This window comes from Nothobranchius furzeri, chromosome 5 (assembly GCF_043380555.1).
Source record: "Nothobranchius furzeri strain GRZ-AD chromosome 5, NfurGRZ-RIMD1, whole genome shotgun sequence".
Lineage (NCBI taxonomy): Eukaryota > Metazoa > Chordata > Actinopteri > Cyprinodontiformes > Nothobranchiidae > Nothobranchius > Nothobranchius furzeri.
This window is the reverse complement of record NC_091745.1, coordinates 62,054,030-62,081,757: the sequence shown is the minus strand read 5'-3', so window position 1 is coordinate 62,081,757 and position 27,728 is coordinate 62,054,030. Positions and strand designations below refer to the sequence as shown.

Here is a 27,728-nt window from a genome sequence, read left to right as displayed (position 1 = left end):
CCTACCATTTCTTGTCTTTTGTCTTCGCTGCACATGTGCATCGTGGGTTTTGTTTATGTCCTGAAGTTGACGAGTCTTTCTTTTTCCCGTCATAGTTCTTTTGTGTGTCTGTCATGCTGGTTTCTGCCTCTGTGTTCAAGTTGAGACCAACAGCAACATATCAACTCCAGCCTGTTATTCACAGCAGCCAAATCATCCCGTCAGAAGCCATTTCTCTGCTGTCATTTACTCCGTTCCCCTGCAGGATGACCTGCTGTTGCCCAATGTTCACATTCTCCCTCTCTGCTTCCTGTCCTTGAAATGTTGTGTCAAAGATCTTTTATAGACCACCGAAAATGCTTGTTTGACCTGATTCCATCTTTGTGCAGGACAACAGTCGGAGGGTGGACAATGTGCTCAAACTATGGATCATCGAGGCCAGAGAGCTTCCAGCTAAGAAGCGCTACTACTGCGAACTTTGTCTGGATGACATGCTGTATGCACGCACCACCAGCAAACCCCGCACTGACACCGTTTTCTGGGGAGAGCACTTTGAATTCAACAACCTGCCAGCTGTTCGCAACCTTCGCCTTCATCTGTACAAGGAGACGGACAAGAAGAGACGCAAGGTTCAGTCTGAGGCTTGATTTTTATCTGATTAGCCTGTTAAGGAGGTTTTATTGGAATTTAAAGAGCAAGTCACCCCCTACCAGAGTCTTACTCCACTCCCACTTCCTGTTTGAAAAATGCAACAAATGATGTTGCCTGGCCGACCGAGAGGGCGGAGCTTCTAACAAATACACACACACACACAAGCTCACAATGACATTGTGACATCATAATGTACCAGCTAACGTCATGGGTACCTCTTAGCCAATAGCGGTGGGAGATTTAAATTTAAATGCAATGCAGAGCTTTTACCTGAAGAGGGCGCAAAAATTGACAATTTTAGGCAGAACATTTAAATTGGAACTGAGGAGCACTAAAGTGCCAAATTATTGACTACGCATGTCCACAGCACAATTAGACACTAGTTTCTCAACAAAACTAAGTTAATTTGGGGGTAACTTGCTCTTTAAAGTAACCCTAAACAGTTTCCAGTTATACGTCCTACTGGGTAAAAATGGAATTACAGCTGTCCTAAACTACCCCTAAAGCAGCCTGCTGTAGCTAGCGCTAACAACGAGCTACTGCTAACATGAACCATCTCTGTTACAAAATAAGCCATGACGCAAAAAGGTCCACACTGTCAGATAAAAAGTATTATTTACAACTCCAGTTGCGACAAACTCAGGTTACCATCAGCCCGTTATTTCATAGCCTCCTTTAGCTACCTCAAACTAGTGTATGCCAGTGTTCACTCTGGTTTTAGCTTTTTGCTTCGCCTCCAAAGACATTACCTCCTGACTTTTACTTCCAGTCTACACCATGATGCCAACAAGAAAAGCAAACTTCTACTTTTTCTTCTTGCGTTTTTCATTGATGGTCAGAAAAAAAAATAAAATAAGCTAACTGCTAGTCTTTATATTAGCTACTGGCTCAGAAAATAGCAAACATCCATTAGGCAGGCAAAGAGCGCCCCCTAGGGCATCTACATGCTCCACAAGACTGTTAAGTGTGGTTTCTGTTCAGCAGAGAGCTGTCCCATATGAAGTTGGTAAAGCTTCTATCTACACGATCACTAAACCCCCATTTTTAACAACTATTCATCATCATCACCATCATCATCATCATTTTATTTCTAAAGCACCCTCCACTACCTTTGCAGTAGCCCAAGGTGCTGTACACTATCATGATAAAACGAGGCATTAACATAGTACAAAGGATATAAACAACAGTTTATTATTAAAGACAAACAAAAAACACCCAAGCAATAAACAAGATAAGTGATGATAAAAGAAACCAGAGTAAAAGTGAGTTTGACGATTCACTTTAGGAATTGCAAGACAATGAAAAGGTAAAATCACAATAAAACAAAGTTTGACTTTGGACTCAAAGGGAAAAGGTCAGTTGGTAAAAGTTTGTCTTTAAACGAGACTTATTGGTTTAACAGAAAATATGAATGAAGAAATATGATTAAATATTGATGCAAAACACATGCTTTCTAGATCAGCATCCCAATAAGGAATCACCTCACTTACAGTACTAAGTTCACAGTTTACAAAACTGCAGTTTGTTTAAAAATTAAACCTGAGAAGACTGAAATGATTATTCTGACATTAATTATAATTTTGAAATTGGATTATTAGGGTGAGACACTCAGTCATCCGGGAGGGGCTCGGAGTAGACCCACTGCTCCTCCACATCAGGAGGAGCCAGTTGAGGTGTCTCGGGCATCTAGTGAGGATGCTTCATGGACGCCTGCCTGGTGAGGTTTTCCAGACACGTCCAACTGGGAGAAGACCTAAAGGAAGACCCAGGACACGCTGGAGAGACCATGTCTCTCAGCTGGCCAGGGAACGTCTTGGGTTTCCACTGGAAGAGCTGGCCCAAGTGGCTGGAGAGAGGGAAGTCTGGGCCTCCCTACTTAGGCTGCTTCCCCCGCGACCCGACTCTAGATTAGCGGCAGAAAATGGATGGATGGATTATTAAACGATAATCGGATAATCTAATCAGATTTTTTTTCTGTACCTGACTAACAAGCAATATAACAACAAGTACATATTTTCTCCCTTCTATAGTTAAAACAAAGTAGTTGTTTTTGCTTCCAGATTCAAAGATTTCAAGTAATTTGAACTTTTTACAACTTTTAGTCCTTTAATTATAGTTCTTTGAGCTAAATCCTATCAGCAAGTCATATCTGAACAAGAATCTGAAATCAGTGAAGTCAATGTCGGCGTTTGGAACCAGAATCACATCACTTGCAAAAAAAAACCTTGTTTTCTCTTATTTTTTCTCATACATATACTCTTTTCACATATTTTGCTTCAAATTCTCAAACAAATAGATAAAAATAACATTAGTCTATAATATTTTAGATACTTCTATCCTTTCAGTTTAAGAGACTATGATCGATGTTTAATAATTCAGTTATATTTGTGGGGAAATCACTCTGAAAATATAACAAGCAAAAGGAAGCAAAACAAAATTAGAAAATCAAAGAAGAACCAGATATTAATTGATTGAGGTATCAAGAAATACAAGAGTCTTGGTTTTTAAAACTTATAATAAATATTATTTCACAAAAACTCTGTTTATTAAACATCAGTGAGGATATGAGGAGATGGCATCACTAATTCAAAAATTTAAACATTCTCAGAAATAATTATTATCAAGCAAGTTAAAAAAAATTTACAATAATATAAAAAAGAATTAATTGAAATTCATCTCATTTTATTTAAACAAAGTTCTCTGACTTTCCCAATTATTCTTTTCCTCTAAGCTTACTCACCACAAGTGTCATTTTTTTATGTCCTGAAGGAAAAGAGCACATATTTGGGACTTGTCAGCATCCCCATCTCCAGCATCACTGGACGCCAGTTTGTGGAGCAGTGGTACCCGGTCATCCAGCCCAGCGTCCTCACGAAGGGAGCTGGAGTCGGAGGAGGGAAGATCATCAACGCATCGCTTCGCCTCAAATCCCGTTTCCAGACCATGAACATCCTGCCCATGGAGCTGTACAAGGAGTTTGCTGAGTACGTCACCAACAACTATCGCACCTTATGTTCCGTGCTGGAGCCCGTGCTGAGCGTGAAGAGCAAAGAGGAAGTGGCCTGTGCTCTGGTGCACATCCTGCAGAGCACAGGGAAAGCTAAGGTACTAGTTCCACTTCACTGGGAATATCTGAAAACAGAGAAGATGAAAATCAGTTACAACCACAATCCTCCCTTCCTGCAGGACTTCCTGTCCGACATGGCGATGTGTGAGGTAGACAGATTCATCGACCGAGAACACCTTATATTCAGAGAGAACACTCTGGCCACCAAAGCCATAGAAGAGTACCTCAAACTGATCGGACATAAGTACCTCAAAGATGCTATCGGTGAGTGAGAAACGAGTTTTGATAGAGAAATCCAAATGGGGAACAAAAAAACCATAAAGTTTTTCATTTGCATTAACTAAGTAATGAGTGTACAAATCTGTGATTACAAGTTGACTGTCTCCATACCGTATCCCGTCTCCTGAATCGATCTGCTATCATAGTTCCATTGTTTCTGTTTGTCCTTACTCTTCTCCAAATAAGTTCATTTCTACTGGCAGAGAAAGTGGGATTTAGACAAAATGCGTTTTTTCTGCTTTTGCCCAACGCTGACACATAATCCTTCGTTTTCCATTTTTGCAGGTAAAGCAGGTGCTCCTTTTATTTTTAGGATCAAGTAATTGGAGTGATCAATGCACCCTAGTTCTGTTGAATGCTGCTGCTTGAAACAAGTGAAAGAGAATTAGCACCTCAATAAAAACCTGAGAATTAATGTTCTTTCTCCATCTGAACTGGATTTCTTCTTAGAAGCAGTGGATTGTTATCAGGAGCAGGTTTTTGTTTTGTTTTGTTTTTGCAATAATAACTTTGAGCTTGTTAGTAATAAAATGTCACTTGCAGGGGAGTTCATAAGGGCCTTGTATGAGTCAGAGGAAAATTGTGAAGTGGACCCCATGAGAATACCACCTTCTGTGCTACCAGACCACCAAGCCAATCTGCGGATGTGCTGTGAGCTGGCACTCTGCAAAATCGTTAACTCCCATTGGTAAATTCTTAATTACCATCAAAAATAAATACAAAAAATGATTCATGAGCCTATTGGTTTTTCTGTCCACCGCTGACATCAGACGTCCTGTCTCTTCACAGTGTTTTCCCTCGGGAGCTGAAGGAAGTGTTTGCCTCGTGGAGGGTTCGTTGTGCAGAGAGGGGCCGAGAGGACATCGCTGACCGCCTCATCAGCGGCTCTCTCTTCCTGCGCTTCCTCTGTCCCGCCATCATGTCCCCATCCCTTTTCAACCTCACCCAGGAATATCCGGATGAGCAGACGTCTCGCACACTCACCCTCATCGCTAAAGTGGTGCAAAACCTGGCTAACTTCTCCAAGTCAGTAAAGCAGTTATCAGCTAACTGATGCAAAAATAAATTACTTAGATTAAAGCAGCAAGCTGAAGTATTTCTTTTATATGATGGCACCATCTAGTAGCTGACAAGCATATCACACCAAGAGTCGGTCTATCCGTTTTTTTAAGATGGCAACTTCACGTTTCTTGTTTATGAATGTGCATCTGTAGCCCACAACCAGAGCTAAAAACACGTTGTTTAACAAGTACTATTCTCATGCCGTGTTGTGTTTTCATATATTTATATTTTAAAGACTTATTTGTCTGTGAAAAGTTCATCAACTCTGCATCAGCCAAGGTACTTCCTTAAATTTGAAGCATGTAAGCGGTAGTTGAACGCTATTGGTTAGTTCTGGTCGGTACTCAGTTTCCTACTGCACAAAGCTCTGCGTGGCAGGGGGTGTGCTTAGTATATATATATATATATATATATATATATATATATATATATATATATATATATATATATATATATATATATATTAAAAGACGTTTTGCTTACATTATATCACAGTACATGATGAGACAATCACTTTTGCAGAATTCTGAAAAATCATAGATATATTCCGAAAGGGGAAAACTCCTGAATGCTGCTTTAACTGGAAATATTTAGAAAACCTATGCACTTTTTAATCAGATGCATTTAGTGTCTTTCTCAATTAAATATATAAAAATGTGTCTTCCTGTGCTAATAAATGGTACTGGTTCCACATAGCCTCTAAGGAGACACAAAAGAAACAAAAAATTGATATTTTTTAAGTGCATAGTGTCTCATATACACAAAAAATGCCTTTTTTTTCATATTTTTACTTCTTTGCACCCATACAACTTTCGATCTTTCCTATACAAATCAAGCAAATTCATAACGTCATACATTTATGATTTCATGGTACTTTTAATAGAAACAAAAAGGAGGAAATGTTCATATTTACTGGGTGAAGAGTAATAAAAACCACATCATCCAAGTGATTTCTAAATCATAAATGGCATCTTTGTGAGAAAACTTTTAGATATGAATACAAACAGGTGCCAGTAATCACAGTGTCATCTGCATATTGGCAAACATTTGCGTTTAGGCTCATTTATCTTTACAACAGCCATATTCAAGGTGATATTTTCCATCTTTTAGTTGGCATTCATTTGAAGTGGTAAACTTTAAGTATTTGGAGTTTACATTACTGTAGATTATTTATTTATTATCATTGTTTTTGTTGTTGTTTGTGTGCATACAGTGAAAACCTGCTCTTTATTCACTCCTGATCACACAACAAATATTTCATGTTGTTATCGTTTATCCTGGTTCTATCTGCCAGAGGAAATGATGCATTTATGTAAAACAAAATATTCATTTCAGTGTGTGATATCTTTTTCATTCCTTTTGTTCTTTCCTTCAGGTTTGGCAATAAAGAGGAGTACATGTGTTTCATGAATGAGTTTTTAGAGATGGAGTGGGGCTCCATGCAGCAGTTTCTGTACGAGATCTCCAACCTGGACAGCGTCAGCAACGCAGGTGGCTTCGAAGGATACATCGACCTGGGCAGGGAGCTGTCCATCCTGCACAGCCTCCTGTGGGAGGTCATGGCTCAGCTCAGCAAAGTAAACGTCAAACACCAGCAGCCATGTTGGATTTTTAGACAATTAGGTATTGTCTATTTTGTTTCTAATTTGTGCCCCTCTAACCACAGGATGCCATTATCAAACTGGGTCCTTTACCCCGCCTCCTGAATGACATCAGCATGGCGCTGCGTAACCCCCACCTCCAGAGGCAGCCAAGCCACCAGACTGACAGGATGCAGGACAGACAGACAGACAGGCTGCTGTCACGACCCAGTTTCAACCGCGGCATCTCCTCAGAGTTCCAGAATCTCATGATGAGGGATCTAAACAGGTACGCTAGTGCCGTGGTCCTCTCAGGAGGATTCTTGTTTTACATCACAAGACGTTCATCAAACGTCTAAGCCGTATCTGATGGTCCTAAAGAACTGTACCAGATATGACTTCATTTTGGCTGAAGTCCATCATTTTCCCAGGAGCTTGTCTCACTAAAAGCACTAGAGAACATGTAGGAATTATCCAATTGTCTCACTGCCTTCAGAAAATACTAATTAAGAGCATTTCCTGATTCCATCCGTCCACAAATGAAGCTGAGATTGTGAGAGGACAGGAAATCAGGCATCTGTTTACTTTTCAGAATAAAACTCTGCAACCCATGATCGAATGGCAAATCCTAGCAAAACTGAAAGAGTAAAAATATAACAATACTTTCAGAGGACCTGATCCAGTGCAGGGTTTAATACTAATTGTATTAAAGAAATGTAAGGGAAAGAAAAAATGACATTTGATTTTGTAGGTTTTTGTACTTGGGCTGGTTTAGCTTTTGTTTCCTCTTCAATCCTACAAGTGTAATGTTTTATTTCTATTCAAAAAAATATTATTTTGACCTTTATTTTTTAAACATTTTGCCTTTTTTGACGTTCCATTTTTATTCTAGAAATGATAGTTTCACTTTTTTGTGACATTTTGAGACATCATTGCAGTTATCAGATACATAAATGAATACCACAGAAATAACACATGTTGAACAGAAATAGCCCTGCTTATAAATTGCCTAAAGAAAGAATTAAAGGAATAATTTGCAACTTTTTTATATTTTTGAATCATTTTCTTGAGCCAGTACACTAAAATGACCATTTACATGGTAATGAAATGTCACTGAGCCCTCAACCCCCTCTGCTGCCAGAATATTACACTTGCAACTTCAGAGTGTCGGTTCGGTCTGTTGCTCTTAGAAAAATATTGAGCTGACACACCTGACATTTCAGCACGTTTCCTGCAGGTTTTAGATCATGAACACAGCTGATTTGTTTAATTTAGTGTTGAATCACTCTGTAAAAACTACTGAAGGCTGAGAGACGTTTCAGCTGTTAGACTGGGTGTCAAAAAGACAAACGCACAGTGAAGAGCTCTCAGTTCTACAAACAGACACTAGGGAGTGCTAAAAGCAAGCCAAAACTGCTTAATCTCAATTTGAAAATGTGTGAAGATTATATTAAACATTGAATTATCTGATCAAATTATTTTATTCTGAAAAACCTAAAGACAGGAAATCAGGAAATATTTCAGTCTCTCTGTGTTACCAAATGATTGGCTATAACTGGAGTTGTTGGTAGTTTTACTTTTGTAACAGACATGAGCATTTTCCCGTTTGTTTGGAGCTGCTGGTTGTATCAAATGTTCTTCTCGTGAATCCGTTTCTCTCCGATGGTTTGTATTCCAGCTCCATAGATATCACTCGTTTGCCTTCCCCTACCTCCACCGGAGGGGTGATGCCATCCCGCTCCCAGATGAGTTTTCAGGACCGTGACCACCCTCATCGAGCCTCCAAAGACATGTTTTACGTATCACGCCCTCCCCTGGCCCGATCCAGCCCGGCGTACTGCACGAGCAGTTCAGACATCACAGAACCAGACCCTAAGGTGAGTTTTATCATGCTGAACTGGGGGAATCATCATCCCATCCACTAGTTTTATCTCTCAAAGTGAGGTTAGTATGACGTGCATGTGAGTCATACTGAAAAGAAACTTGCCATCGTGTTGTCGAGGTTCTAGTTTACCATGACATTTGCTTTTTTTCCCACCGAATCACCACGCAACTCATCCTAGCGGTATTTCCTGGGAAATACTTTCAGGCATTCCGATTGCCAAGCAGGCCTCGCGGTAAAAACCCCCGCACCACCCTCACCCATATCATCTGTGCCCACCTGACATTACTAAAATACCAGGGGGCACATAAGTCTCTCATATCCCGTACTATCTAGGTGTTCAGTGTCAATAAAAGCGTATCTATGATGGACCTCCAGGATTCCCGAATGAACAGCGTGTCTAACCTGCAGTCGGTGGACATGCTCAACTCCTCCCAGGCCTCCATCGCCGGTATGGGCAGCTTCGGTGGGCTGAGCAGCGGAGGCGGTGGCGGCCTGGGGTCGGGCCTGAGCAGCCAGCTGCGGGCTGGTGGGAGGTTGTCAGCTGGCTCCGGCGGCTCCAGCATGTCCGGTGGCCTCCGGCTGAGCCAGCTGAGCCAGATGGGCACCACCACCGACTCGCTATCCCAGCAGCAGCAACAGCAGGCCGCCGCCATGCGCTACCCGCTTTCCTTCCAGAATCCCCTGTTTCATCTGGCGACGGCTGATGGGCCCCAACAACAGCAGCTCCATCACCAGCACAGCCGGGCTCAACCCCCAGCACCCCTTCTCCTGGCTCCTGAACCTGAGCACTCTCATCAAACCTACATCCCACAGTTTGCCCATGGAGGCTTCTCTCGCAGCGAGGATCTGTCCACCCTAAGGACCAGGGACAGTCACCTGGGTCAGCCCAGCATCATCCACTCACACAGCTACAGCGATGACTACAGCCGGGCCGACTACGCACGACGGCAGATGTCCATGCATGTGCAGGTAAACGTAAATAATTACATCTTGTATCTCTTATTGGGAACATTCACAATTGTTTAATATGGTGTCCTCACATTCCCTCTTTTTTTTTTGTCCTGATTCCTTAATAACTTATGGGAAGTCGATCTTTCCTGCAGTCGACAGAAATCCTTAAGATCTCTGGAGAATCAGGAACCCTGAAACTTTGGTGTGCATTTGTCTTCTTTCCAAGGATAATCTCCAGCAGCAACAAGAAATGATGGGAATGGCCTCCCAGACAGGAACGTCCCACTCCTCCTTGGCCACCACCCCTCCATCCACAGTCCAGCCGATGCGCCAGAGTTCCGTTGCTCCACCCCCCAGCCAGCGCATCAAGCCCCAGACTTCCCATCAGCTGTCTGTCAGCGCTGCTGCTACACCCGCCGCATCCGGTAAAACCCGGCCGCAGAGCGGGAACCTCCTCCAGTCCCCAGAGTCAGGCTATGGCGGCAGACAGCACGGGCCCCGGCAGCTGTCCGTCAAAGACAACACAGCCCCCGGTCTTCCCCACCAGCAGAGTTCTGTCAGGGAAAGCGGGAGTCCCCAGGGGACCACCAGTCAGAGCACGCAGCAGTCTCCACAGCAGCAGTCTCAGCACCTTCTCAAACCCACCATGAGCAAACAGGTAACTCCTGGATTTTTCCTTCATGCTTTGAGTTTTCTCTCAGTTACTAACGGGCTTTTCAAACAAAAGTTCCGGTACTGAAACTTCTAGGTAATTTTACCATACGCGTGTCTTCATTTCACCGAGTTGGCTTGAAAGTACCACTTTCTGGGCCATTTCAGAGACCAGCCAAGTACCAGACCTGGGGTGTGTACTCGGAAAAGGCCAGGTGGAGTCGCTGGGCGGGACTTATGGTTAACTCGCGCTGATTGGTTGTAACTGTGTGAGAAATGACAACAGATTTGGAAAAGTTGCTGGTGAATCTAAATGTGGCCAAAAGAAAATAAGCAGCAGTGTTAAATTGCAGTATTTGAATGAAATGTGCGATGGAAATCCCGCACAAGTCTTCATGATCTCCTACAGAGTGCCATAAAAGATTGATGCTTCTTCTGGTCATTGATGGCGTACTTAGACAGAATAAAATGTTTATAGTGTTATTAATGTCCATGAATGTTGCTGATTAGTGATGTAAGTCTCTCCTGAAATTGTCACAACATGCCGACATCTTAGCAAAGACCTAAAATGGCTGATTTTGTATGTAGACACAATAGCTGGGAGGAATGGAAAAAAAGTCCTAAAAAGTTCCCTATCATCTCATCTTTTTCTCCAGGGCTCCCAGTCACCTTCCACCCTCAACCCCCCGACCCAAGCCAACGAGCGAACTGTGGCTTGGGTCTCCAACATGCCTCATCTCTCAGCTGACATTGAAAGTTCCAGGATCGACCGCGAAGAATTCAAGCTGAAGGAATATTCAAAGAGCATGGATGAGTCGCGCATGGACAGGGTGGGCAGCATCTTTATACCTTTCACTCTCACACCAAGACAAAAAGCAACGAAAGTTTCAGTTGTTCCTGTTTTTAATTTATTGAGGACATTTGGGTCAATTAAATCATGTAACTTAATAATAAAATGAGATAATGTTATTAATAGTAAGGTAGTATTAATATGAAGTAAATTTTCATTCAAATTTGTCTTTATTTTGGGGATTTTTCTTCGTATGATGTATTTTTTATATATCTATATACCAGTATACTTTTGATAAAATGAATTCAAGTTGTATTTATAACATATTTAATAATGTATTGGATGTTTTCAAGCTTTAGGTAATTATTAAAGGAGCAATATGTAAGACTTTTACAGCTAAATAATCAGAAAACAGTCTAACGTCTCAATTATGTTTGAAGGAAAGTTACATTGAAATGTATTTCATTCTCAGCTGGCTGGAAGTTGTCAGTTTTCTTCTTTAAAAAAAAGATTAAAGTGGGACGTAGTTACTGTTTATATCAGTGAGCAAGCTAACTGCTGCGTCAGAATTAGCTATTCCACACCAGCAGGCTAAATGCTCCAGAGCTGTTAAAAGAACCAGTTAAGCCAGTGGCCCAGAAGTTATTTCTTGTACCACTAAGAAGCCACTGCATCTTTTTTCTACTCTAATATTGTGTGAAGCAGACTAGGCTAACGTTGAGCTAACAATGCTGAAAGTGAATTAGAAACAAATAGTCTGCTCAAAAAATATTTCCAGTTTTTTTCGAATACCAACAACTCGATTTTACAGTGAAATGCATTTTGAAGTTAATGAGTCAGTCGTGGCATTTTACCTCCTTTAATAAGTTGTTCACAACTATGACAACAAGCTAACGGCAAGATGGCAACCAACTGCATTTCTCCAATGCCGGAGAAATTTACCGTAATAAGTGTTCCCTACTGAAAAACACCCTAGAGTGCTAACACCAGATACGTATCAACTTACTGTGTATGACTCGTCTTTGCTTGTGCTCTAGAACCTTCTGGTGCTGATCCGTAACTGGCAACAGCCATGACACTCACGGAGCGGCAGTGAGAAAGTTATTGCAGTACCCATATTTGATCATGAGATGCCATTCGTACTTCATTCTTACATGTGACACCTTTAAATGACCCAATAAGTTGATAGATGTAGTCATTTTTTGCTCTCCATATATATCAAATTTAATTTCAAATGGCCCATATTTGATATAACGCCTTCAGGAGTCCTAGAATCCCCAATGTGCTTTACAACACAGTTATTCACCCATTCACACACACACACACACACACACACATTCACTGTGTTCAATGTGATGAGCTACATTGTAGCCACAGCTGCTCTGGGGCATACTGACAGAGGCGAGTCTGCCGTACACAGGCGCCGCCGGTCACTCTGAGCCCCACCAGCAGGAAAGGTGGGCTAAGTGTCTTGCCCAAGGACATAACGACAGACTGAGCGGGGCTTGATCCTGCAACCTACTGATTACGGGGCAAGCACTTATCTCCTACACCACCATCGTACCTAAATTGTCTTCTAGTATTTGAGGCAAAAAGGTATAATTTGAAGACGTTTTTCACTTTTTTATTCAAACCCCAATCAGTTCCCCTATTTTTGTTCCACTTTATTCCAGTGCTTCATCATGAGACTAAACTGTCATTTACCTGTCAGCCAAAGGTTTGAGTACAATTAAAGATTTTTCCCCTCACTTCAGGTCAAAGAGTACGAGGAGGAGATCAACTCACTGAAGGAGCGTCTGGTGATGTCCCACAGGAAGCTGGAGGAGTACGAGCGCAGGCTTCTCGTACAGGAGCAACAGACCAATAAGATCCTCCTTCAGTACCAGAATCGACTGGAGGACAGCGAGAGGAGGCTACGGCAACAGCAAGTGGAGAAAGATTCCCAAATTAAAGGAATAATTAACAGGTAAATGGAGGCTGTTGTTGGGATGGAGGGCAAGAGACAGTTAAAGCACTGGGGGGTCTTTTGCAGAGACCACAATCAGACCAAATATTATATTTTAGTTAATTTTGGAGGATTTAGCAAATAGCTGAAAGAAGTGCTTCCCAGATATGTGCCAAAAGTGGCAAATTCTCAACAGTAAATGAAAGTAAAAAAAATTCCTGAGATGTGGCAGAAGGCTTCAGATTTTTTGAAGTGGTGTTCTTTCCTGCTGCAGAAAGCTTTTTGAAAGATCTCAGTTTGAAGGAACACCTTTTAGTTCTAAGTGTCTCCGCAACTCTCGTCCACACTGAGGCGCTAAAACGGAGTTTCAGAAGATCTTCACTTCAGAAATTTTATTTTTCCGCAACCGTTTAGAGTTTTGGGAGCAATTGTTGGGAGTCGACCCGGCCTTGGAAGATGTTTAAAAGAGATTCTTGAAAAATATTGAAAAAATATCTAAAATAAACTTTCTACAACAGTTTTACCTTTAAGGATGAGTCTTCAAGACCACAAAAGGTGTGCTCCATCTATCAGAAATTCAGGGTAATTTACCGGAACTTCCCAGCATGCTTGTGTTTCCACTTCACTGGGCCGGCCGAATGAGCCATTTCCAGAAACCAACAGGGAACCTGAGTTGAGATTGGTACTGGGAATGGCCCGGTAGAGTCGCTGAGTGACTGTGGTTACCTCACGCTGATTGGTTGTAACTCAGAAGGAAGTGTCAAAAACAACCAGCAGAACAGCTGATAAAAACGCGCCACACAAACACCTGTGACACTTCTGAAGAAGATCGCAGACGATGGTCGAAACATGTAAAATTGTAACTTGAAACACCTTCATGTCCGAAGCAAAAAGAACCTCGTTTAATAACATTTGTAAAATCTAAAGAGATGAGCACTGTTTGCACTGCTTTAAAATCACCTTCACTAAAACTGCCAACATTGAAAAACGCAGCCGAATTCCCCCCACAATGTCGTAATTCTCGAGGCTTTGTTGTCTCACAGAACACCAAAAAAACAGGTGCCTCTTCTGGAGCCACACTTTACTCTCCCGATCCTCTGGATGGATTCAATTATGCCGTACTTCGACAGAATAACATTTTTAATGTTATTAATGTCTGTGGACACTTTTTGGCACAGATCAGTGACATTACTCACTGTCATGATATGCAGCAAAAGCAACAGGCGAGAGGACCGAACCTTCGTATGTCCCAGTCAGTTTCACCCTCCGAGGAATTACCCTGAACTTCCAGCAATGGAAACACGCCTAAAGAGCTAAATCTATGTCTAAAGCTTTATAAAATGTCAGCTGAAAGAGTAGATTCGTAATCTGCTGACATTTCTGCGAAACTTATCTTTTGTCGACGGTCGGTGGGTTTGCCCCTCCAACAATGTAGTTGTCATGGTTACCCATCATCACTGCAGATGAGTGTTTTGATCAGAGCCAAATTTGACTGATCTAAGTGCTCTGAGTCATTTTTACCCTCCCACTGTCTCTATGGGTGACCCCGCGAGGAAAGTTGACCATTGAGCAGGATTGATGGTTTATCCCTTGAGGTCCGCGTGGCAGGAGTGAGGTGGTGCTCACTCCTCACCTCTGCCATGGACCCAAGGGATAAACCATCAACCCTGCTCAATGGTCAACTTTCCTCATGTCCCATTAGGACAGTGGGAGGGTTAAGAAAGCAAAACTTGTTCAGGAACCACTCAGACCAAACGTTAGCGAGAGCTGTCCAAATCTGGGTCGTTCAAAGAGCTATCCACAAGTGAGATCAGAAATATTCTTATGTTTTCTAAAGAAATCCACTTCAAATGGCTCCTTTTACCAGATTTAGTTTTATTGCACAGAATACAGTAGGATAACAGGCTGGTTTTAGTTTCATTGTCTTAAGATTAGGACTTTTTATTGAACACTAAAGCAGCTAAATGAATAAGATGTCATTAAAGAAGTTTTAGAGAAGCATGCAGACTGTTTCTCTGGTGGTTGCATCTTTTTCCACACAAGGAAAAAAGAAACTTTGATTGTCCCGAATGCGACTGCTCACCCCAGCAAGGTTTCTTTGTTGTTACAGAATCCAATTTAGGCTCCAGCTGAGTTTTAGTTTACTGAGTGATTGTGTGAAATTTGTAATTTGGGGCAGTCGTTAGTTTTTAGTTAACAAATGATTGAGTTCATGGGAAAGAAATGGAAAATTGATCCATTCGAGCTGATTTCAGGCACCAACCCAAATATTTGCTGTTTTTTCTTTTTTAATTGCCAGAGCGTTTTAATGTGAGACCGCACATTAGTGGTGCCGTCCCAGCTGCCTTTTGTTTTATTTATTGTAGTCTTATGATAGTCTGTGGTCTACAACTGAAGGGTGGATATCTGTGACAGAGAATATTGTCACTTCTAATCCACTCCAGGAATGAAGACTTGGAATGAAGACAGGGAGTCCTGCTCATCCTTTAAAGGAAACGTCCTAACTATTTATAAAAGCATCATTAGAAACATCCTCCCTCGTCCCGTGCTGTTGCACCCACCAGCAGCCTTTAAAACACTCACTGGATTCTGGGATCAAGATCAGATGATCCCATTTCATTTTTGTATTGATTTCCCCCACGAGATTGCACAAGAGGATTGACGGTTTTATGACCTCAAAAGAGAAAAACAAAAACTTGCCTGCACTTTTCAAATGTTTCGTTCTTGGACTTTGATGCACAGGAATTTGGAACATGGCGATTTGATTTTAGCTCTTCCGTTTTAAATTCAGGTGAAGTCGGTTCACTGAAGGACTGCTGATGTTTGTGTCTGCAGAGGAAACACGGGGACTCATGCCGCCCTTATTTTTATAAGATAAAATACGAAGAGGAAGCAACATCACAGACAAAAACTTGAATAAATAAGTGAGTGATGAAGATTCAAGCGGAAAGGCTTGGAGGAGCTAATTTCCATTAGTAGAGCACTTAAAGCCTCATCCCTGATTATTTGCCCCTGGGATGAAGGCTTAGAAGTGAATGCACAAATCTGCACACTGACAGCACCGTGTGCAGGAAACTCTTTCCGGCTTACACTTGTGACCTTTGTGACCTCCCTCCACCATCTGGCCACACAAGGTTAAACTAAGTAGCAGATCTGGATGCTTCCGAGCCGATTTTACTCACAGACCAATGAGCCAGACCGTGTCATGAAGTTCATTGCAAGACTCGTGCATCATCTGGACTCATTACACATTTTAATGCACTCGTGAGCAATGCAAAGAGTGCAGACAGAGAGCAAGGATGCCAAGAAGTTCCTTCTCAGGCCATCCGATCAGACTGGCTGGACTCCAAGTGAAAACAAAAACAAGTGCAACCACAGCCTTATGTTCTGATTCACCCTCAGCTGACTTTTATGTTCAGCTGTCACCCTCCGGGACGTTGTATCGGTGCAAATGCGAGCTCAGGTTCAGCAGCAGGAACTCCCAGCTCCTGCGTCGGCTTGCAAAAACCTCTTTTTGTTCTGCAGAGTTAAAAATTGGTCTGCGTTGTTTCTGAGACGTTCCTTTCAAAGAAGCCTTAATGTTCTGTGCGTAAACCTTACTTAAATCTCGGATCAGCTCCGATACCTGTCCTTTTCACCAGATTCTAATTTAAACCAAAGTTGCATGTTAAGTTTTAGGTCATGCTAGTTTAAACTCACTGAATCCACTTTACCTGTAGCACACATATATATGTATATTTTTGCTTTTAGGAAAGAGGTCAGCTGGCTACAGGCTTTTTTTTTATTTACTCTTAATATTTGACCTATAAATATAAAGTTATTTATATTCCCTAAGCTGTTTCTATTGTAGAGATGCAGCGGATTGGGAACAAATGGATGGCCTCTATTGCATAGTAATAATCTATTTTTAACAATTATCCATAGCAGATTAAACACAGTAATGCAAGAGCCATAACAAATATGTCATATATATATATAGATATAGATATAGATATATCCATATAATTATATAGAATCTGTTGAGAGTAAGATATTTTATCCTTGCAATAGCTAACTTTGCAATAACAGACACAATATGCTGAGATGTGCAGCTTGTGCACGCTCACATGCAGGATTCTGATTTATTGTATGCATTTAGTGACTTCCTGCCAGATTCCTCTACCAGGTGCCATCTTACGTAATAAGGACCTGCAAAACTGTACAGTGCAACAGAGACAACATGACAACAATGACTCATGACAAAGTGTGTTTCAGTTCTTAAAGCTGCTGTTTGGTTTCATTTATTAATTAAATTTTTTTTTTGGGGGGGGGGGGGCTAATCTGTATGGTGTTTGTGATTTTATCTGCTCCTTAAATAAAAGCCTGCTATGGAAATTATTTATTAATCCAATCAAACGTATTTTTTTCTCTCTATCTCTGTGTATGATTTTGCTGTATATGCTGGGGATGAATTGTTTATTTATTTATTTATTTATTTATTTATTTATTTATTTGACTTGCAGTTCATCATTGGTGGTGTCCGGTGACGTGGTTATCAGAGTAGTTGTTTGAGAAAGTTATCTGGTACTGTCATTTAACTTATGCAGTTACATTATCATTTCAGTATTATTGTTATTTTCAGATTATTTTCTAGATTATAGATATTATTCTGTTGTCCATATATCTGCCTCTTTTTTGTAGCAGGAATATATGGATGGGCTGTACAGACTGTATTACAGCATGTGTTCGAGCGTGTGCGTGTGTGTGTGTGTGTGTGTGTGTGTGTGTGTGTGTGTGTGTGTGTGTGTGTGTGTGTGTGTGTGTGCGTGTGTGTGTGTGTGATTGTTATGGCCTACAGCAACAACTGAGGGTTTGATTTCCATTTCTGCAACAGACCTGTATCAAACAGTTGCAAATAATTCTTGTTTTAATCCAATGACTTGCTGGATTAACACCAGCCCGGTGACTAGAGGGGAGGTTTTAGTAGAATAATTCCCACGCTGGCGGTGGAAAAACCTGAGAAAGTATTTGCAGCTGCTTTTTGAACCAGGTCTGTCTGTCTCACGCCTCCTTCGACCTTTGTGTCTCCTGCCTTTTTTCTCTGTAGCAAATTATTCAGACGTTGTGACCTCGTGTTCGGTAGAAGCATGGTTCTGACTCAATGTACGACTCCACCTCAAAAGCACACTACTTGAACTGGATTTTCTTTTATTGTTTTCCCCCTTTTTGTGACACATCATCTACACGAGTCATTGTCTGGATTTTAAAGTCACGCTGGATCTAAATGCTGTAATCCCATGTTACATTCCATTGTTCTTTGGGACTGTGCAAATATTTCTGTCCATGCTTACGATGACTCTTTTCTTTTCCTGTTCTCTTGCTTTGTAAAATAAATAAATGAATAACTCAACCCTGTACATTATTTATGGAATAAAACATCTAAACACTCATGTTTGAAACGATCCCTGTGGATTTTCATTCTTTATTGTCACACTTGTTCGTCTGTCTTCTTTATAAAACACCACGATGAGAAGGTTTCTGTTAAAATGACGACAAATGAGCATTTTGATCTGAGTGGTGGAACAAATCAACGTAAAACAATGTCTGTTTTGCTCATTAATAAGGATTAACTCCGTTGCTGCTGTTGGTTTAATTAAAACTGGAGTCTCGGAGCAAAATAAATCTATATTTATTCACAAAAACTACTTGGGGGGGGGGGGGGGGGGCATTAACCACCAAGAAACAGTAATGACATAAGTATGTGTGAGGGAGGGACATGATTGGATGGTTTGATTTGGAGTGAATCCCTGGCTGGTGGGTAATCATTGGAGCTGGGAAGCATGCGCTGCCCGCTGGCTCAGGAAAAGTGCAGCAGCGCTCAGATCTGAGAAGAAGCTTTGAAATGATTAGTCAAAGGACTTTTCAGTCCGTGACTTGGTCAGTTCTTGTTACGTAAATACAATTAGCCAATTCCCAGGGGATGATTGGGATCTGTTCCTGGAACGGTCGCTTTGCAGGAAACCAGGCGTAGATCTCCCCACCCCCCCCACCCCCCCACCCCCACCCCCCACCCCCAATTGGACGAAGTAAACAGCTTAAATTGGACGCTTTGATAAACCCGGCGGGGGTGAGAAGAGAAAAACTCAGCCAGTGATATCTGGCGGTGGCCTGGGTTCCTGCTGCTTATCAGCTTTCGGGGATTCACACACCTGAGATCCAGGTAACCTGCAGATGTGTTCTTGTTGAGCCAGTTGTTGGAGATGCACCTGCTCAACATCTTGTTAACCTTGAATTCATAACACTCCTTTTCTTTCTGTCTTCCCCTCCCCCAAACCCTCTGTCTTCCTCTCTTTTTTGCTTCCAAGACTCATGGCTGTGGAGGATGAAATAAGAGGCGGAGCCGTTTATGAGCCAAAAACCAGGATTTTTGCTGATCAGGTCTGTGAGACTGCTTCTATTCTTGTCAAGTCTTTTTATGCTCCTCTTCTGTTTCCCTCCTTTGCTCCTTGCTGTTATGATTTTGTCTGCTGAATCCGTGCCCCGCCCCCTTCCCCTTCTCTCTTTCTCTCTCTCTCTTGATTGGCTTGCCCTGTCCTTGACCTGTCCTCTGTATTTGGGTTCGACCGCCATCCGTCCGCCCACAGCACAGGGAGCTTTGATGATCACAGAGTCATGCTGTTTTCTGTCCTCAGCTCTGGCTGAGGCGAGTCTTTCTAGGTTTGTGAGCGTATCATTCACTTCCTGTTCCCACCAGACATGTCTGGGGGTCGTGACTCCTCAAATCAAACAACGCAGAACCAGATTTAGGTTCATATGGACACTTATTGTGCAGTGTTGTCCTGCTGCTGTGTCCTCAAGAGCTTCATTCCTGCAGAGATTTTCATTTCACCCTCTCACCCCCACCCCCACCCCCCACCCCCCCACCCTGTCAGAATCAACCAGCCCACCTTAAAGCGTGTCTCATGCAGCGAGTGTTGAGTCCGTGTGAGGATGTGCACATATGCACACATGCTGTTCGTAGGTCATCAGAGTCACGTCTCACTCATTATCTGACAGCTGATTCTTTTATTTATGTAACTGATAATAATGACGTATATAAAAAATGAATCAATCTACAGAAAAAGTATTATATAGTTTCCAAAATCAATTTAAAAATTATACAGAATCCTTAAACTTCTACATCAAGGAAAACATAATTTGGTGTTTCAGCATTTTTTGTTTATGAGGGCTATGAAGCGATGTTATTTGTAAAATTTGACATAAATTAGACAGAAAACTGCAACATCATTTAATACTTTTTAATCAATATTGTGTAAAACAAATATATTTTTGTTTTAATATTAGTTTCAAAACTGATTAATGTTTTTATAACGCTTGATTTGAATACTTTTATATGACTACTGATTTAATGCAGTTTACACATAAACATATTTATATTTTTAAACATTTTCCCCATTGGGATTTCTTTTTGTTTCCTTCCAGCTGTAAAACCTGAGTTTTGGATAAAAACAGTTGGTCATATTCATCACATCCATCCACTTAATTTTTCTGCTTTTATTATAGAAAATCTATGTCTGGATATCCGTGTTTATGTGAACTTTAGCCAAAATAAGAGTAATTAATTGTGTGACTAATTTCTTTTAACCTCAATGTGTTTCTGGATTTTCCCTGCTGTTTAAAGTTGCATGTTTGATATAAGCATGATCTTCACGGTGTCTTTCTACCTCTCTGAACCAGGAAACATGCGACTTTCAGCCCTGAGGAGAAACTTCCATTTTTATTTACATCCGGATGTTTTTAGAGTTGCACGGTTTCACGGCGTTGTTTCTGACTGTAAGCATGAGAAGAACTGCATGGCTCCCTGCTCTACGGCTTCCAAGCTGCAGCTCTCTGACAGAGTGTGTGTTTGCCTTTATATTTCTGTGTCCTCTGAAGGATTTTTCATGTTCTTGTTTTGTGTTTGTGCCGTGTGTTCGTAACGTTTGGGTGGTTGTTGGTTTTTCCTCACTGCCCCTTCTGAATCTTTCCCTTTTGCACACAAGCTTTCCCCTCCTTATTTTGCCTCCTTCTTTTAGCTGTCCTCTCCTCACCTCTCCTTCTATGTTGATAAGATACGGTGATTTCTCTTAGGGGAGGCGTCAGTCCATCCTAGTGCAGCCCCGACTTGCGCCTGTCCCACCCCGAGTGTCCAGGTAATAACCAAGCCGGCAAACTGTCACTCTCCATCCATCACCGCTGCCTCTTTTCCACTCCTGCTGTTTTCTGTGTTCACCCCTGTCTAAGCAACACCCTGTATGATCTCATTGACTGCAGCTCTTTACTTTCCCAGTCATCCCAGTAGGCCTGTTACAGCAAATTTGCACACATTATGCTGATGAATCTTATTAAAATCTGGTTTTCTTGAGAAATAATCCACTCTGCAGTAACTTCAAAAACATTTTTTTTTAATTTACCAGATTATTTTAAGGTTTTTGTCAGAATTCAGTCACACCTTAAATTTGTTCTTCTGTCAGTTACACACAGAAAGCAGTTGATTAACTCACTTTTAGATCCAGTGTGAATGGAGATGACTAATTCAGCACAAAGCTGTTTTATTTCAGTGGGTCTGCTCCTTCTCGCTTCACCATCGCTCAACATTGTCTTTGAGTGATGAGGGAGGAGTTTATTTCCTACCAGCAGGAGGAGGTAAAAAAAATAACAGGGTTTAATCATCAACATATAAAAAAGATGGACATAGCCCACCTATAAAATGGGATGTTCCCCCCACTGATTTTTTGACGGTGTCACGTGTCTCAACACACCCAAACAGTCCAAATATGGGAAAAGAGGAGCTGAGGGTGGGGCGGTTACATTTGGATCACAGTTGGAACAAATGAACCAATGTAGCTACTAGCTAATTTAGCTAACCCAAGAAGCTAAGAAGGCCTCCAGGGACCAGAGTAGCCCACCCGCACAGCCGACTGGCTTCCGCGTGAGGCTGTAGTCATGCTGGTGGCCTGTGGAGATCTAATATGGACTGTTAAATTACAAGCAGAGCTGTGATTGTAGCCAAGCACCCTGGACTTTTACATCAGCTCATGCTCCACGGTCAGAGATCAGTGGGACATTAGCTGACATTAGCCTCACACTAAAAGCTAACAGAATTTTCCAGGCACTTTTAGCAAGAAAAATGTGGTAAAGTGGCTCCAAAGTGAAGGCGCCTCTGGCTTGCTTAGTAATGAAATCATAACTAGGTAAGCTGACCGAGGATATCGGGCTTCGCTGGTCCACCGCGGTGAAAGATACCATGCCATTGTCGACGCACCCGGCTCTGATCTGTGTCAGTCGAGTCGACGCTCATGAGCCTTTAAATTGTGACTATTCTTGTCAGCGTTTCTGTGTGCAAGTAATAATATATTCACTCCATTTTGTTACACTTCTTGAAATAAACCTTTTTTTCATTTCTGCTTTCCTAAACACATCATCTAACATCTGCCTTCAGGTTTTCATCCCGCCTCCCACCGCAACAACGGGAATTATGTGAAATCTCCGTATCTGTCCCAATCTTTCCCTGAAGAACACTAATTAATGTTTTCTGTGTGTTTTCTGTGTCTTTGTGAGTCTGTTTGGATATTTATGTGTTTGTGCTGTGTGTTGGTGTAGTACGTCAGCCTGTATGCAACATTCACACTCTAGTCGTTTGATTTCTTAGTGGTATTTTTATGATTTCTGTCAGGAATACTTGGAGAGCTATAGGTGCTTTATAGTGATTGTTTTTAGTCTTTTGCTGTCATATATGAAGCGATGCAGCACATCTGCACCAGGTTTTTATCTAAAACTGGCATAAGATAAGATTTCAGGTTGTTTCAGATTTTCACATCCAAGTTGGAGATAATGGGTAAGATTTTATTCTGTGTCACACCTTGACATTTCAGTGCTCCACTCAGTGTTATGTGTTCCAGTCTCTGAAAACTACTAATTTTATTAAAATTTAAAATAAAAACTAACATAACTAAAAACACCAAACTAATTGGATGCAGCCGCAAAGAGTGAGGCAAACTCTGTAAGTCAAAGACGATGTCCGTAAACATTTTTGCCATGTGTTTGTTCACCTGCCTGATTTCTGCGTTTAATAAACATGTGCTATGGTCCACACATGGGTATTAAATGGCACCGCTGGTCGTGTTTGGCAGCAACAAAAGCATCCTGTCACCATGTAGATTTGGTTCGTAGCACCAGTTAGCAGCTTTGGTTCATTTGGTTCTGGTTGAGAAGAGAAAAGGCCCGCTAGGTCTTTTAAAGTTTTGGGGAAAATTTTTATGTTTTTTGTTTGTGTTTTCTTTTTTACATTTTTAAGTAAGGTGGAAGTTCCTCCCATCCACAGACCCATCGGCTACAAATATATTCAGTGATAATTTGCTTTTTAATCCTTTGATTCATTTTGATAAAAACTATTCCTCCTCCTTCCTGTTTCACCTCTCTGCAGCGCTTCATTCCACCCATACTGCAGCTGATCATGTCACTTGTATGTAAATATGAGCATGTATGTAAACCTGAGGTGTCCACCACAGAATGAGGACCTGCTAACAAATGAATCCCAGCTTCGTAGGTTCAGAAAAAAAGGAAACTGGACTTCTGTGTTGATGTTTCCCCTCCCATCAAATGAGTTTATTTCTTTCTTGTAGTTGTACCTAAAGGTACAATAAAATTGTTCCTTTCGTAAATTAAAGGTGAATGATGTAGGAATGACATCCTTTGGTAAATTTGGTTACCGCACCTATTTTCCAAATAAATGGTGACCTCCAACAACATCCCATGAGTTTCAAAGCTGTTGCCAGCTACGGCTCAGTGCCAGGAAAAAAAGCAAAGATGAGTCATACAGAGTATGGGATGTATGGTTGTCTTTCAAACTGTCTTTGCATGCTATTGGATAACAAACAATGTGACACCTCCAGTGTCCACCCAGCTTTAGGGGTACAAGAAAAAAATTCTGGCTTACTGACTTAGGATCTTTATAAAACACTGCTGAGATTTGCCAGCTGTGTCAAATTATAAGTGCAGACACAGCAGCATTAGCCGACGCAGGCTCTGCAACTCAGCAGACTCAAGATGTAAACTGTAACTACATCCCTCTTACGTTATTTTTATTTTTTTTTTTGAAAGAAGAAAACTGACAACACCCCACCCAGCTGAAAAGGAAACCTGTTTCAATGCATCCTTACTTCCAACATGATTGAGACATTAGACTGTTTTGTGATTATTTCACAGTAAAATTCTTACATATTGTTCCTTTAAATGCTTTTTAATAGCACTGCAATTTCTTCATTATTGTAGTGGGTTTGAGTGAAAAACATCAAGGAATGCTGGCAGTTCGACAGATCTGTGCATTTTCCATATCTGGATATGTTTAAAGAAAACAGTCAAAAAGAAAGTCTCTGTTAATATTTTGATAGGTACTAGATTTAAAAAACTGGTTTTCTGAAGAAACAAGAATCTGAATTATTATTTGTTCTTCGTCCTTATTGGGTCCGGTGAAGAAAAGTTAACAAACATTTACACATCAAACTCGTTTTCAAGGGGACTTTGACATAAATTATAGCAAAATTAAAGTTTTACTTCTAGTTTTTAGGAAATAAATATAATCTGTCAGTAATCACTAATCGTCTATGCAGCAGTTCTGGTTTGAAGAGGTTTTAGTTGGTTACTGTGACACTTTATTTTCTGCTTCCGTGCTTTTTAAACTTGATGCTGCCTCTATGTGGCTTGAATAATCAGCATGAGTTTAGTAATAAGTTAGCACAATAGTAATGTAAGAAGAATTAAGATTATTAAGAAATACAGCAGTGGATTTGTTCTCACTTGTTAAGAAACCTGACTTCCAGGCTCAGCACCACTCTGTTCTTCTGGATCGGGATCCTTTGACCTTCAACAGTTTTAAATCCCCTTCATCTTCTCTTTCTCTGTGTCCCTTTTCCCGTTGCTGCCATTCCTGTTGGTGTTCGTCACGCCTCGACCTTGTAACTCATTTGGCTCTTTCTCTCCTCTCTCTGTGTCTCTTCCTCCAACACATTTTTACCTCTTTTACTTTACGATTCCTTATTTATTTTTTGCTATTACCATATTTTTACATGTATCCATTCCATCCTGTTCTTTCTTCTTTTTGCCGTTGATGGTTTTCCACCTTGCCTCACTTCACTGGTCTCGTGCTTGTTTTCCCTTTTTTATCCGTGTGTTCTTGCTTCAATCTCGGACACAATTTCCTGCACATGCCTTGATTGGACATGTCTTCTTTCGATTCCTCACACCCCTCCCATTATTCATTGAATGGCCTCTCTTCTACGACCATTTCTCCCTGCCTCCACCCCTCTTTCCCTTCCCTTCTTTTTCTATCTCGCTAGGAGGACCAGCTTTCCTCCCTGGGTTCTGCAGACCCCGGTGTGAAAACTGAAGGTGGAGGGGGAGGAGGAGGACAAGGAGGAGCGGTAACCAACCATCAAGCCCACAGAATCTCTTCCTCTGACACTTCGCCTCACAATGGCGTCCTACGCCAAACTGTAGACCATCCCTCCTTACCCGCTCCTCATCAACATCCTAGTCAGAATGAAGAGCTCCATGGCAACCAAATGTCAACCTCGCAGGCTACTGGAACCACAGCAACATCAACTACAGGCATATCTGAATAAAGGGGGAGTAGGTCAAACACAGCAACGAGCCAAATCAGAGAGAGATGACTCAAAGGATAAAAAATATCCTGTATTTATTTTCTTTTATAAAAAGGAAAAAGAAGCCAAACAAAAGGCTTTATGCATCTTCATCACTGGGACAAGTGAGAGAAGAACACTGTGTGGGAGAGGAGTAATGATCATACTGTATAGTGCTTAACAGAACACTAAGGGCTCTTTAATGGACAATGCTTTCCTGACGCTCACACGGAGCTTCAGATAGTATCAGTCTTGCAGGACAGGACAATGATACCGTATCACATCCTCTGAATCTGTGAATCAAACCAAGCTGACATGTAAACACCTGCTCTGTGAATCAGACCCATTCTTACACCCCAAAGACTTCCGTAGCCATTAACCAGGAGGCTTATAGCGAGTGTGGACTCCCATAGATGCGTTGATGTGCTGACGACGCCGGTGTTACCCGGGCTGTGATGCGTTTAGGTGGAGATGTACTGATGTGCTCTGGCTTTAACTTAGTGCCTTTGAGAGTTTTTAACAGGGTTTAACAACGAACAGAAACAAACATGCCCAACTTTACCTTTGTTAGAGTGAGACATGGGCCGATGTTGGAGCGGTGGGACACGTCTCTTTGCTGTTGCTAAGTTGTTCTCGGACTGAGCTCGTGCAGTTTTTCTCTTCTCAATCTCAGAACCGATTGGTGATAAACTGGTGCTAAACAGAAACAAATGGTGCCGTTTTTCTGTTGTTGTTTTTTTCTCCTGTGTGTCTGCCATATCACTGCCTCTGTCATGGTTCACTCACCGTCTTCTCTGTCCCTGCTGTTTGTCTCCGACAGGACACCCCCAACTCCCTTCGATATGTTCCGGACGTGTCCTTCTCTTTGTGTTTTGTTCATCTTGTAACAATGTGTCCAACGGTAGTTTTTGTGGTTTCATTTTGTTGTTGTTGTTGTTGTTTTCTTGTCTCTGGTTTTATTTACACCTAATGCAAACTTCTCCCAGGCTCTAGACGAACAAAAGGAGCACCTTTTGCACAGGGCATTTACTTTAAACGTGTAACAAATGCTAAAGGAATCTATTTTGATTGACATGAAGTAGAATAACTAATTCATTATCTTTTACTTTAGACTGAAAATGCTTCTGCAAGGGCAAATCAAAGCTAACAATGAGCTCATTATTATGATCATGCACGAATGCTATTTACTATATTTTCAGTGGAGTGTAACTAATAAAATGTTTTCTATGTGTAAACAGAACATTTAGAACATCAAGTGCCTGGGATAAATATATTTAGACAAACTACATTATACCAAAAGCACCTTATAAAGCCTTGCTTTAACTAAAAAAGATGATAAATATGCCCCTTTTAAAAAAATTGATTAGTTTTTAGATTATTTGCTTCTTAATTTCAAGAGATTAATTCATTTTTTTATATTACGTAGAGGTTATAAACAAATAAAACCTGTTAATGCTGTAATATTAGAAGTATTTCTGAAGTGTGTTTGAACTGACGTCATCAGTAGCACATTTTAAATGCTAAAACAGAAGTCTATGAAGTGTTTGTGACTCACATTTGCATATTTTATTTTGGTCTTGTGTGTGAACTGTCCATTTGAAGGTTTGTCTGGATTTGTTTGTGTTTGATTCACACAAGAATGACTTGTTTAAAGGTGCCGTTTTAAACTAGAGCTGTTTTGAGTTCCTGTAGAAACTCCTCTTGTTTATTTGAGTGAAACCTTAAAAAGGCCAGTAGGAGATTATCTCAGATTCATGAATTCTGTGAATGTCTAACTGTTGAAACCACCAAATGTTAACGACACTCCCAGTTTAAACACAGGGGCATCATGTAGGGCTACTTTTCTTTTTCCTGTGAAGTCACATGATCCTTGATTGACAAATTATCATTGCTGTGAAAATACCTCAGAGACTCAGGTAAACAAGTGGTTGCCTCAGAGCTGAACACATAAAAAAATGGGCTGAGTCCAGCTTTGAAGAGACTGCCACATGTGCAGATTCTCACTCGATAGCTATGCTTTAAAAGCACCAGATCAAGCACCCTCCCTCGTTTCTTCTCTCTCTCTGTCTCCTTTTCTTCTCCCCTTTTAGCCACTCTCACAGCTTCATGGAGGACAATGTGGAACCTAATTGGGTGATGCACCATCGGCAGTCTTCAGGGTGGCATGGCCAAATGTCCAGAGCCCTCTCTCGTGACGCGATTGGCTGACAAAGGGAGAACTTGGGCCAC

The 27,728-nt window shown here is 41.3% G+C and overlaps 1 protein-coding gene across 4 annotated transcripts in view; it reads left to right on the top strand.

Moving 5' to 3' along the window:
- The window catches only part of syngap1b (synaptic Ras GTPase activating protein 1b), a 207,546-nt gene extending 181,925 nt beyond the window's left edge, over positions 1 to 25,621 (top strand). The window contains exons 8-21 of one of the 4 annotated variants that reach the window (XM_054740855.2): positions 369 to 608; positions 3,400 to 3,735; positions 3,817 to 3,961; positions 4,520 to 4,664; positions 4,766 to 5,002; positions 6,414 to 6,615; positions 6,705 to 6,907; positions 8,297 to 8,495; positions 8,939 to 9,472; positions 9,681 to 10,112; positions 10,762 to 10,935; positions 12,650 to 12,861; positions 19,185 to 19,257; positions 25,197 to 25,621. In XM_054740855.2, the coding sequence (XP_054596830.2) occupies positions 369 to 608; positions 3,400 to 3,735; positions 3,817 to 3,961; positions 4,520 to 4,664; positions 4,766 to 5,002; positions 6,414 to 6,615; positions 6,705 to 6,907; positions 8,297 to 8,495; positions 8,939 to 9,472; positions 9,681 to 10,112; positions 10,762 to 10,935; positions 12,650 to 12,861; positions 19,185 to 19,257; positions 25,197 to 25,481 (3,417 nt within the window). In that variant the 3' untranslated portion in view covers positions 25,482 to 25,621. Of the gene's footprint in view, positions 1 to 368; positions 609 to 3,399; positions 3,736 to 3,816; positions 3,962 to 4,519; positions 4,665 to 4,765; positions 5,003 to 6,413; positions 6,616 to 6,704; positions 6,908 to 8,296; positions 8,496 to 8,878; positions 9,473 to 9,680; positions 10,113 to 10,761; positions 10,936 to 12,649; positions 12,862 to 19,184; positions 19,258 to 25,196 lie in introns of all 4 variants that reach the window. The other 3 variants (XM_054740854.2, XM_054740856.2, XM_054740857.2) reach the window with 3 other exon arrangements.
- Positions 25,622 to 27,728: the final 2,107 nt, after the last annotated feature.